Source organism: Ictalurus punctatus, chromosome 28, assembly GCF_001660625.3.
Source record: "Ictalurus punctatus breed USDA103 chromosome 28, Coco_2.0, whole genome shotgun sequence".
Taxonomy (NCBI): domain Eukaryota; kingdom Metazoa; phylum Chordata; class Actinopteri; order Siluriformes; family Ictaluridae; genus Ictalurus; species Ictalurus punctatus.
In genome coordinates this window covers 20083911-20096410 of record NC_030443.2, presented here as the reverse complement: position 1 = coordinate 20096410, position 12500 = coordinate 20083911, and the positions used below count along the sequence as shown (strand labels likewise).

At 42.4% G+C, this 12500-nt stretch overlaps 2 protein-coding genes across 5 annotated transcripts in view; both read left to right on the top strand.

The window, feature by feature from the left end:
* LOC108260137 (integrin alpha-X) overlaps positions 1-11755 on the top strand; it is a 22587-nt gene extending 10832 nt beyond the window's left edge. For 2 of the 3 annotated variants that reach the window (XM_053677303.1, XM_053677305.1), the window contains 19 exons: positions 1-67; positions 746-877; positions 2229-2429; positions 2644-2774; positions 2924-3084; positions 3227-3378; positions 3590-3724; positions 3882-3955; positions 6522-6654; positions 6802-6909; positions 7109-7188; positions 7464-7550; positions 7699-7759; positions 7890-7991; positions 9466-9534; positions 9624-9731; positions 9876-9968; positions 10549-10659; positions 11328-11755. The exon at positions 1-67 is cut by the window's left edge and continues 79 nt beyond it. In XM_053677303.1, coding sequence (XP_053533278.1) covers positions 1-67; positions 746-877; positions 2229-2429; positions 2644-2774; positions 2924-3084; positions 3227-3378; positions 3590-3724; positions 3882-3955; positions 6522-6654; positions 6802-6909; positions 7109-7188; positions 7464-7550; positions 7699-7759; positions 7890-7991; positions 9466-9534; positions 9624-9731; positions 9876-9968; positions 10549-10659; positions 11328-11534 — 2212 coding nt within the window. In that variant the 3' untranslated portion in view covers positions 11535-11755. The remainder of the gene's footprint in view (positions 68-745; positions 878-2228; positions 2430-2643; positions 2775-2923; positions 3085-3226; positions 3379-3589; positions 3725-3881; positions 3956-6521; positions 6655-6801; positions 6910-7108; positions 7189-7463; positions 7551-7698; positions 7760-7889; positions 7992-9465; positions 9535-9623; positions 9732-9875; positions 9969-10548; positions 10660-11327) is intronic. The other variant, XM_053677304.1, reaches the window with a different exon arrangement.
* Positions 11756-11887: 132 nt separating this feature from the next.
* Positions 11888-12500, top strand: part of grk1b (G protein-coupled receptor kinase 1 b) — a 6814-nt gene continuing 6201 nt past the window's right edge. For both annotated transcript variants that reach the window (XM_017460193.3, XM_053677306.1), the window contains exon 1: positions 11888-12500. This exon is cut by the window's right edge. The gene's annotated coding sequence lies outside the window, so the exon portion shown is untranslated.

Here is a 12500-nt window from a genome sequence, read left to right as displayed (position 1 = left end):
CGTGTTTGGATTTACACGGGACGCACACAAGCACTGGAGTGTCACATACGCTGCCCACGGGACTCAGGTACTGTGTGTGTGTGTGTGTGTGTGTGTGTGTGTGTGTGTGTGTGTGTGTGTGTGTGTGTGTGTGTGCGTGTGTGTGTGTGTGTGAGAGAGAGAGAGAGAGTGTGAGTGTGTGTGAGTGTGTGTGTGTTTGTGTGGGTAATGTGAGTGTGTGTGAGTGTGTCTGAGTGAGAGTCTGTGTATGTGTGTATGTGTGTGTGTGTGTGTGTGTGTGTGTGTGCGAGAGAGAGAGTGTGTGTGTATGTGAGAGAGTGTGTGTGTGTGAGTGTGTGTGTGTGTGTGTGTATGTGTGTGTGTGAGAGAGAGAGAGAGTGTGTGAGTGTGTGTGTGTGTGTGAGTCTGTGAGAGAGAGTGTGTGTGTGAGTGTGTGTGTGTGTGTGTGTGTGTGTGTGAGTGTGTGTAAGTGTGTGTGTGTGTGAGAGAGAGAGAGTGTGTGAGTGTGTGTGTGTGTGTGTGTGAGTGTGTGAGTGTGTGAGAGAGAGTGTGTGTGAGTGTGTGTGTGTGTGTGTGTGTGTGTGTGTGTGTGTGTATGTGTGTGTATGAGAGAGAGAATGTGTGTGTGTGTGTGTACATGTTTGTACTTATGCAGCTGTTCTTATGCAGTTGCAACAGTTTCCTTTTGGGGTTTAGTGTGATGTCACTTACACTAAATGTCTCTTTGCATCTTGTGTCTCTGTAGCTGGGGTCGTATTTCGGGGCGGAGCTGTGTGTGTTGTATGGTGATGACATTGTGTTGTTAGCAGTTGGGGCTCCAATGTTTTACGCTGCTGGAGTTGGAGGAGAAGTTCAGCTCTGCTCTGTGGAGACAGGAGTAAGAAACACACACATGTATATAAGTGTGCTTTGATTTTTCTGTCTTAGATTTAATCTGTGTTTGTTTATGAAACCTTCAGATTTGATCTTGCATTAACAGTGATATACAGATTGGAATTCACAGGTTTATACTGTTGATAATACATTTCATTCTTAAAGTTTGTAAAAGTATGTTAAAGTCCATAACACAAAGAGCTACTTCTTTTCTATAAGAGCACAGCAGCCAAAAAAAACCCCCACAAATAATTACAGTCATTACAGCAAGAGCTCTTTATGATGTACGGTGTGTTCGTGATGAGTAGTGATTTTGTTATTAGAGTGCTTTTTTACACTTGCAAGATAGCACCAATGTGTTTGGGTGGCGTCTCTCGATGGCTTCTGTATGTCTTGTTTGGTCTGCTGTTGTTGTCTGTCCTCCCCTCTCTTTGTGTATTGTTTATGACCAAGAAGCTCTTCTACGCATACGATAATGCATGAACACTTTTAATTAGCGGACTTCAGGATCAGTGGCATTTGAACCACAGTTATTTCAAGCTGTTCCGTGCGGTGTTTGTTTACCCAGCTGCCAAAACCACAGCAAAGGGAATGGGAGAAGGCGCCGCAGGAGATGAGAGAGAGAAGTGGGAGGGTGGTAAAACTGAGAAAGCAGGTACTCTCCTTTAGGCCATGCGTATTGTTTAGCACTCCAAGGGGTTTAAATCAGCTTGGATTTGAGCGCTGGATCTCTCTGAGACTTTTGGAAAACCGGTGTGCTGTCTTCATTTACTTGATGCTAGCAACCTATCCCCCCAGCGAGGTGTTTTACCTGCCAAGTTATTTATCAAATATAGCAGGGTGAACTTTAAGAAACTGAAGGAGGTAATATTAGTGCCACGTACTGAGCTCTCACAAAATCCAGTAATGTCTGCCCTGATAAATGTACGGTCTTTATCAAATAAGACTCACATGCTTTATACCCACTCTCTCTGTGAGGTCGTATCCTCTATACCTGCTCTCTCTGTGAGGTCGTATCCTCTATAACCGCTCTCTCTGTGAGGTCATGTCCTCTATAGCCGCTCTCTCTGTGAGGTCGTATCCTCTATACTCGCTCTCTCTGTGAGGTCGTATCCTCTATAACCGCTCTCTCTGTGAGGTCATATCCTCTATAACCGCTCTCTCTGAGAGGTCATATCCTCTAAAAACCTTTAGCTGTGCTCTTTTTTTGCTGTAGTAACTCATTAACCCACTCTGGATAAGCGAGCCTGCTAAATGATGGAAACATAAACACAAAAATGCACATGTGTATACTGACACACACCCCTGTGTCTGACTACCTTCCTGTGATATGCAATATGTGTGATGTTTTACAGGCACTGAACTGTTCGGAAGTGTTGAGGGGATCAGCGGGGAATGTGGACGGTCGATTTGGCTCTGCCCTCGCAGTTCTACAGGACCTGAATGAAGACAATGTGATGGAGCTAGCAGTAGGAGCGCCACATGAAGAGCAGGGCAAGGGAGCCATTTACATCTTCACTAGTCACAGAAGGGGCCTCAGAACCAAACACACACAGGTTCTCTCTCTCGCTCACTATCTCTCTCTCACTCTCTCTCTCTCTCTCTCTCTCTCTCTCTCTCTCTCTCTCTCTCACACACACACACACAGGTAAAAACAAATACAGTTATAAAAATAGACTTGTGTAAAAGGCAACTCATTAAGTGGTGTGTGTGTGTGTGTGTGTGTGTGTGTGTGTGTGTGTGTGTGTGTGTGTGTGTGATTGTGCGTAGAGGGTGGGCGGTGCAGCAGTAGGGTATCTTCTGCAGTATTTTGGTTTGTCTCTTCACTCTGTGGGAGATTTGAGCTCAGATGGACTTCCTGATCTGGTGGTTGGATCCAGAGGAGCTGCTACAGTGCTCAGGTAATTTTGTGTGTGGCTAGCTGTGTGTGTGTGTGTGTGTGTGTGTGTGTGTGTGTGTGTGTGTGTGTGTGTGTGTGTGTGTGTGTACATGGTGCATATCGCATACGTACAGTGTACTGCAGTAAAAGGGTTCTTATTGACGTTTTTAGGACACAGCCAGTTATATGTGTAGCTGTGTCAATCACAATGGATCCACCAATCATAGCCCAGAACTTCTTTCATTGCTCCGCCCCTCACGGCCTCAACACCCCTATTGCCAAAGCAACTGTGTGTCTTAAGCTAAGAGAGGTTTTCACAGGAACCATACATGGTAAGTAGATGACAAATATGGAGGGACATGAGATTACTGAGTACTTACAGACTACTGTAAGTAAGATTATTAACACTCAACTGTACGACTGTCTGTGTGTGTGTGTGTGTGTGTGTGTGTGTGTGTGTGTGTGTGTGTTCAGGTCCTTTCCATGCCACTGTATCTGTCTTTCTGGAGTTAGATTCTGGCTCCACTTCTCCTCGTCTTTTCTTTTACCCAGTGTCCAGCATTTCATACTGGAATACGACTCTTAGTAACACTTCGGTGTGTCACACATTCCCCATCACCATCCAGGTGAGTGACGAGGTGTTAATACTTATTATAATTATTATCTATTAATTATTGTTTAACCTGCAGACAAGTTCACTTCTGTTTAATTGGAAGCCAAACTCTGCAGAACACCTGTGCCATGTCACTTTATTTTAAATAAATAAACTTAAATATATTTATAGCTAGAGTTAGGGTGAGAGATCAATGTGTGTGTATATGTTTGTGTGTTGTGTAGAGCTGTATATCAGACTACCAGGATGTTCCTCTCTCAGGGAGACTCACAGTTAGAGGACAGACAGTGGGACACACACAAGGCCTGAGACCTGTCCTGCACCCTGACTGTCCAAACACACACACCATCACACACACGGTCAGTGCCTCCTCTGTGTGTGTGTGTGTGTGTGTGTGTGTGTGTGTGTGTGTGTGTGTGTGTGTGTGTATATACTGTACAGAAATGGATGTGTGTGTCTAAGTTATATCTGTGTGTGTGTGTGTGTGTGTGTGTGTGTGTGTGTGTGTGTGTGTAGGTGTTACTGGAGAAGGTGTGTGGTGAAGATCATGTGTGCGTGTCGAACCTCAATGTGTCTCTCCAAGTCAGCAGGTTTGTGTCTCATTCTGTCTGTCTCATTCTCTCTCTCCCTCTTTCTCTCTCTCTCTCTCACTGTCTCTCTCTGTCTCTCTCTCTTTCTCTCTCTGTGTGACTTGGTGAGTTTGTACTGCTTAGAGTGTTATTTTGGTGAGGTGTAGGAGTGACGACGTCACTCGGAGAGACGGCAGGGTTATTTCTCCATCATGGTTTCAAGTGCACCTGAAGAGAGTTTTCTGGTGGAGGATGTCTTCCGCAGAATCTGAGAAAAAGATAGTTTTGAACATATTGCATCTGCTTCCTGGATGAATAAAGCAGTAGCTGTCTTTCTGAAAGAACAAAACCTTGTTAATCAGCTGTTAGTAAGTAGAATTGTCATAAATTACATGCTAATAAATGTTTCACGGCGGTTTGCCCCTTCTGTAAGGATAATTATTCAAAGTGTCCATCTTTTTCCCAAATGAATCGGGCCAACTATTTAGCATAGTCACTGCTGGCCTACCTTCATGGGAAAGCAGGCTTTCAGGTTTCAAGGATGTTTCAAGAACCAGGAGTTGAGCTCTCTGCTTTTGCAGATAATGTTTCTAGTTTTTATTAATAATGGTGGAGACATCATAGTATTATCTAAGGCTCTTGAAATTTAACAGGTGGCATTTTCAGCTAAAATTAACTGGGATAAGAGCAAGGCTTAAGCATCAGGACTTCCACTTTTACCTGGAAACCTGAGGTGGGGCAGAGAGGGGCTAAATATTTGGGGTGTTTTTCAAGGGACAGAAGAGTTTTATAAACTGGGAAGGTGTAGTGGAGTGTGTCTCAAATGGAAATGGTTGCTACCTCACTTGTCCTACAGCAGCACGCCTCGTCTTCAACCAGCCCAAGAGAACTCATGTCACACCCCTCTTCATCTCCCTCCACTGGCTTCCTGTAGCCGCCCTTATCAAATTCAAGGCCTTGATGCTCACGTACAAGACCTTATCTGGAACAGCGCCCCCTACCTCAACTCTCTCCTGAAGGCCTACGTTCCCTCATGCAAACTGCGATCAATCATCAACCGACGCTTAGTAGTACCTACGCAGAATGGCTCAAGGTCCCTTTAAAGAACCTTCAAACTAACTGTTCCTCTGTGGTGGAATGAACTTCCAACCTCAATCCAGACCGCAGAATCTGTCATCGTCTTCAAGAAACAGCTAAAGACCCACCTCTTCCGTCAACACCTAACCAACCCCTAAAAAAAAATTACTCTGGCACTTACACCTCTACTCTGTGCACTTTGCTTCTTCTAGAACTCCATTAATGAATCTTGTATGGTTGCACTACTTGCATTGTTCTCGGCTTGATATATCATTTGCTTGTATTTTCTCATGTGTAAGTCGCTTTGGATAAAAGCGTCTGTAAATGTAAATGTAAATGTAAGAGTTTTGGTCACTAATAACTTGGTTGCCTCCAAGCTCTGGCACAAATTCAATGTGCTACAACCACTGGCAGGACTTATACAGGAAATACAAAGAGTCTGGGTGAGCTTCTGGTCAGGCCAACTCTGGGTCCAATCAGCCGAATTGTACCGTTCATTACATGATGGGGACAAGGCCTTGTGGACTTCGGGATCAGAATTATGACATTTCATCTACAAGCTGCTCAGAGATTGTTGTACAGCAGGTCCATCACTTTGGAACATACTGCGACCTCACCATTAATTGTATGCAACTGTTTCTAATGAAAATGCAAGAGGCAGAACTACTGAGTCTCACTCCTTTTTATCCCATCAGTTTTGGAGGCATGGAATGTTTTCTCCAGCTCAAGAACAGCTGACATACCTGCTGGGATGTGGCTAACGGAGGAGCCTTCATTCTTGAACTATTTTTTTACCCTCAAAGCCTCAAAGCCACCTGCATTTCCATCTCTTGATCACGAGGTACACAAAGCTGGGCCTTATTGCAAAACTGATATGTCAGCTGTGGGTGAAAGGACTAGCACTGTCAAAGGACTCGCATCAGGTCAAGTCACCTTCTAACTCAGCTCACAGTGGAGACATGAGGATTGCTGCCACCTGACCATCAAGCTTTCTTAAAGCAACCAACTACCCATGCACTATGGAGGGATGGACTTTATGACGTGCCTGGTCTGAATGTCACTGCTGCTGTCGGGGAATGGAACAAGGATCTTTTGTGCTTTACTGCTCTAGAACTTTTAAATCACTTGGGGGGAAAAGCTCTCTACATAACCTATGTAAAGGTCTGCCAGGGACTCCTGAAGGAAGTTCCATTAACTAGGTGGCAGGAGTTCTTTGGCTCTGACTCTTCTCCTAAAGGCTGCTGGTGGTCCCTTATATGTCTTTTTTACCCCCTTTCCTTTTTGAAATAAATTTGATTCATATTCTTTCTTGTTCCTTCCCTTGTAAATATTCTTTTTTTTTAAATTTTTTTATTAATGTTACAATGTAAGACTAAGACTCTAAATCATATCTGACTGACCCAATAAAGGATTAAAAAAATTAAATTCTCTCTTTCTCTCTCTCTTTCTCTCTCTCACTCTGTCTCACTCTCTCTCTCTGTCTTTGTCTCACTATCTGGCTGTTTCACAGTGACATGGTGGTTAATATACAGGGTTTCAGAGTGAATGTGTCTGTGGTGGTGGTTAATGAAGGAGAAGACGCCTCAGGCACAGAGCTGTTCTTCCTACATCCCTTGGTCCTGTCGTTCACTCGCATCAGTCCGGTCCGAGCAACTTTAACACACTTACATCCTCAACAGTTTTATTGTTTAGCATGCATTGTGTCATTATATTCTTATTAATAAAGATAGGTGTGTGTGTGTGTGTGTGTGTGTGTGTGTGTGTGTGTGTGTGTATATGTGCGCTTGCAGGTGGAGTCCATTGGCTACATAGAGTGTTCCTCCCATGAAACAGCTGTGATGAACCTCACACAAACAACATGCAGACTCGGATCCACTATCTTCAGACAGAGAGCCAAGGTTACAACACACACACATATCACTCTCACACAGTCACACACACATTCACACATAGTCATGCACACAGTCATACTGTCTCACACACACACACACACACACACACACACATTTATACATACTGTCATACACAACGTCTCTAACACACACAGTCATACACACACACATTCATATACACTGTGTGTGTTCTTTTCCTGTGTAGGTGGTTTTCATTATGTCGTTCCAGTTGTCTGAGCCAGTTTCTCTCGGGGACCGAGTTGATGTGAATGTGACAGTTAAAAGGTCAGTTTACGTTTCAGTTAATCAGCTTAATACACACTTTTCTGTTCTGACATCAGTTCCAGAGACTGTGTTGATCAGCAGTGCAAGACTCAAACACTTCCACATCAGATATAGATGTCTAAAGACGGGATGATTGTGCGGTGTGTAAAATGTTTACATGATAAATTCCTGAGTTTGAGAGCTGTGGTTTACATTAACCAATGTAAAAAATTTTGGTACTACTACAATCACTGTTGTGGCTTTTTTGTGAGATAAACTGTGTATTTGTCGTTCAGTAAGAATGAGAATCCAGGAACTCTGCATGACAACAGCGCGAGTGTGTCGATGCCTGTTAAGCAAGTTGTCCACTTCCTTTTGAGAGAGTAAGACACCAATGACATTAATGTTTCAGCATGGCAACACAATATACTATGATTTATTACGTGTGTGTGTGTGTGTGTGTGTGTGTGTGTGTGTGTGTGTGTGTGTGTGTGTGTGTGTATGTGTGTGTTTGTGTGTGTGTGTTTTCAGTGGTGGCTCCACACAATATATCCATTACAATAACTCTGCTTTAATCCAGCACATATATGAGGTATTTTTTACATTTCTACCTTCAGGTATACACATGAAAATACCAACAGGTCATGAAAACCTAACCCATCTGTCTGTCTGTCTGTCTGTCTGTCTGTCTGTCTTTCTCTCTCTCTCTCTCTCTCTCTCAGTTGGCCAATGCAGGTGTTCTCTCCACTTCAGTCAGTGTGACTTTTGTGTTGCCATTGGAGACAAACTCTGGTTTATTATGGGATGTTTCTCCTCCTGGAATTGTGAGTTAATTTTAATTTTATGATTATTTTATTGATAATGCTGGTAATGGGGAAAACTCAGAGATGGTGATTGATAGTGGGGAAACACTTCAGGTTCAGATATCTAAAGTAGTGACAGTTAAACCCAAAATGCAAAATATACTGTTGTCCAGAGCCAGCTAAGTCTGTAAACGCTACCAAATTTGTACCACCATTAAAAAAAATACCACCCACTTAAATACACATGATGTGTAAGTGTGTTCAAGTGTTGTTAGCTAGTCACCAAGCAGTGGAGTATCTTCTAAGTCTTCACAGTGGTCAGAATAAAATAATAGTATATAAACTTAAAGCAGATACACAAGAAATAGTGAGGAAGCTCAAAATCAGTGTTATTGGACAGAGATTGATGAGCATGTGCTGTGTGAGATTGCGTGACAATGCTATCGTTGCCCTGGTTACAGAGGCTTAGTTGCATGGTTCTTTAAAAAATGGTCTTCGAACGGATGTTTGCCCATGAAACACAAGAGTCTGTCAAAGTAGGTCTAAATTTGAGGAGGGATACGGTCCTAACATGACTGATTTACTTATTCAAAAAATTATCCATAACATAATTAGCTAACAGTGGCACTATACAGCTAGCTCACATTAGGCTAAATATTGTGTAAACGAATAGACACTGACCGTGGTGAAGACTCAGAGAAAATGGGTGATGGTGGGAGATGGAGACTTGACACTGAGAGAGGTTTCATGAATGGTCTGATGATGGACAACAGTCAGTAATGGGCTAAAATGACCATGAGAGCAGAGCAAATGTTTGCATGGGCACAGAATAACACACAGGAAGTGAGGAACAGTAAAAGACCTAAAAAGAGACACTATTACAAGTGTTTAGTGGGCCAAAAACAGCACACAGGGGGCAACCTGAAAGGGCAGCAAGTAGATGGAGAGACATCAACACAATGACACTGAGGTGCAACAACATCAGCAGGAGGACCTAGAGGGGCAAGAACATCAGCGGGAGGATGTAGAGGGGCCACAGCATCAGCGGGAGGACATAGAGCTAATGATTTTTTATTTTAGCTACTGCATCGCCTAGTGTAGATGTCGTGGGGAGGGGAGAGAGCAGACCCGGGGATGTGCTCGGCTATGTGCACTACTCTCGTCAGGTCTGTGTGGTGCTGGGTTGAGCAGTTTCAGTACCACACTGAGTTGCACATAAGCTAACTGTAACTTCACAGGTTTACAAATTCAGAAACGATGCACCAGGAAATTAAAAGAGAACATTACCATATAAGGAACAGTGGACTTCCCTCATATAGTCAAGCTGCAGTAGGTGTGTGTGTGTGGGGTGTGTGTGTGTGTGTGTGTGTGTGTGTGTGTGTGGAAGCAGTGTTTGTGGAAACAGAAGCAGCTTTTTTGACTTTTGACTGCGGCAAGTAATATTGCTCAAGTTTCTAACACTTCCTCTTTTACTCCGTGTGTGTGTGTGTTTCAGAATGTCACTGGAGTAAAGTGTGACAAACCGATGTTGCTGAAAAAAGTTAACACATCATACAACAGTCAGGTGAGAGTCCATGAACATAATGTGTGTGTGATTTATAAATGTCCATTTCTAATGTGTTTGTTTTTATCACTCTTGTTTCCTCCAATCAGAACTGCCGAGGCTCCAGCTGTCATCTGATTAGCTGCTCTGTTAGCCTATTAACCAGTGACCGGCCAGTCACATTTACCTTTTCAGGAAAAATTAACACACAGACAAAGGTATGCTGTACACACACTCATAATATACACACTTACTAACACACTGCACACACAGTTACAATCTGTACACACACACAGTACACACACACTTACACATGTTTGAATGTTGGTTATGTGTGTTGAGTGTGTATTATTTGTGTTTAGGTGGACAATGTTCAGGTGGAGAGTTGGGGTTTGGTCTCATTTGATCAGAATCGATACACACAGTACCTTAATGAGGAAGATTTACTGCGCTCAGTGAGAATACACACACTAATACACAACATATATACAATACACAAAACACAACATAGATATCCAATACACAACACACAACATAAACAGTACACTAGAATACTATTTACACCGCATAAATATGCAATTTACATCAATACACATCGCACAGTATCCATACACAATAAATAAAAATTGCAATATCAACTCAAACCATTTTAACACACAATACACATCATTACACAATATACATTAATAACATTACTACACAACATATCAATAGCACTACTGCTCTCAACAATCAGTAGAGTACCATGCTCAGTAGTAGCAATAGTATTTTGTATTTTATATATATAATGTAATTAGTCAGTAAACACTAATGTTGTTATATTTAGTAGTTAGTAGTGTAGTCAGTAACGCTTAGTACACTCAGTAGTCAATAGTGTTGTTAGCGTTCATGAGTGTAGTCTGTTGTTAGTGTACTCAGTAGTATAGTCATTAGTGCTCACAATTTGCTCACACAAATATATATGTAACAGCCTTATGAACCTGTCTGTCTGTCTCTGTCTGTCTCTGTCTGTCTCTGTCTGTCTCTCTGTTACAGATTATAACCGTGGTAGAATCTCCCGCTCAGGCTCAGACCACACTGATTGCCTCTCTGTCTGTGTTGTTTGGTGTTTTAGTGATGATTGTCCTGTTCATGGTGCTGTATAAGGTGAGTGTTCAGTACACTATAGTCAGTAATGAGCGGTTTTCAGTACGCTGTAGTCAGTAATGAGCGGTTTTCAGTACGCTGTAGTCAGTAATGAGCGGTGTTCAGTACGCTGTAGTCAGTAATGAGCGGTGTTCAGTACGCTGTAGTCAGTAATGAGCAGAGTTCAGTACACTGTAGTCAGTAATGAGCGGTGTTCAGTACGTTGTAGTCAGTAATGAGCGGTGTTCAGTACGCTGTAGTCAGTAATGAGCAGAGTTCAGTACACTGTAGTCAGTAATGAGCAGAGTTCAGTACACTGTAGTCAGTAATGAGCGGTGTTCAGTACGTTGTAGTCAGTAATGAGCGGTGTTCAGTACGCTGTAGTCAGTAATGAGCAGAGTTCAGTACACTGTAGTCAGTAATGAGCAGAGTTCAGTACACTGTAGTCAGTAATGAGCAGAGTTCAGTACACTGTAGTCAGTAATGAGCAGAGTTCAGTACACTGTAGTCAGTAATGAGCAGAGTTCAGTACACTGTAGTCAGTAATGAGCAGAGTTCAGTACACTGTAGTCAGTAATGAGCGGTGTTCAGTATGCTGTAGGGTTTGTGATGTTCATTGTGATGTAGTGTTTAAACTGTTGATTGATTAATTGATTGATATGATGTTATGGTATGGTGTTGTATTGTAGGTTGGGTTCTTTAAATCTAAATCTTTTGAAACTGCTGCTCAGGAGGCTGATGGACCCACAGCGACCTCTACAGAGCAGAATGACTCCAACACAGCAGCTGAAAACACGGACGGAAAAACAGCATCCAACAACACACACACGGACAATCCCAACAAATCCAATAACTGTAACACTGCTCATGTAGTTGAGGAAACATCAGTTCTGTAGAGTGAAGGAGGGAAGGAGCTTATCTTGCCTGTAATAGGTGTGGTGAGATCACATCATTTAAACCAATGAATTGTAAACAAAATCCAACACGGAGGAGGGGAAAAGCAGAAGTATGTGTGTGTGTGTGCGTATTTGTGCATGTGCGCGTGTGTGCGTATGTGTGCGTATGTGTGTGTAAACATTACTTCCATACAATGAAATTAAATTTCCTATACTCCAAATTTCTCCCAGTGTAATTATCACATGTTCTACATCTACAGCATACATCTGCATTAAATTAAAAACATAAAACACATTATAACATAAATATATCTGTTCTTTAATTAATAAAAATTAACAACTGTAAATAAATTATTTCTCACAACTCACAACGTTACAACAATAAATCTAACATGATGCAGATGAAGTAGTTTTAATCCTAATAAAACTACGTTTTCATACGTGGAATTATACACAAATAATCCTAACACATAATAACACCTACAGTTTACAGCTACCTACAGCTTACAGTTACCTACAGCTTACAGCTACCTACAGCTTACAGTTACCTACAGCTACCTACAGCTTACAGTTACCTACAGCTACCTACAGCTTACAGTTACCGACAGTTACCTACAGCTTACAGCTACCTACAGCTTACAGTTACCTACAGCTACCTACAGCTTACAGTTACCTACAGCTACCTACAGCTTACAGTTACCGACAGTTACCTACAGCTTACAGCTACCTACAGCTTACAGTTACCTACAGCTTACAGTTACCTACAGCTTACAGCTACCTACAGCTTACAGTTACCGACAGCTACCTACAGCTTACAGCTACCTACAGCTTACAGTTACCTACAGCTTACAGTTACCTACAGCTTACAGCTACCTACAGCTTACAGCTACCTACAGCTTACAGTTACCTACAGCTTACAGTTACCGACAGCTACCTACATCTTACAGTTACCTACAGCTTAAAGTC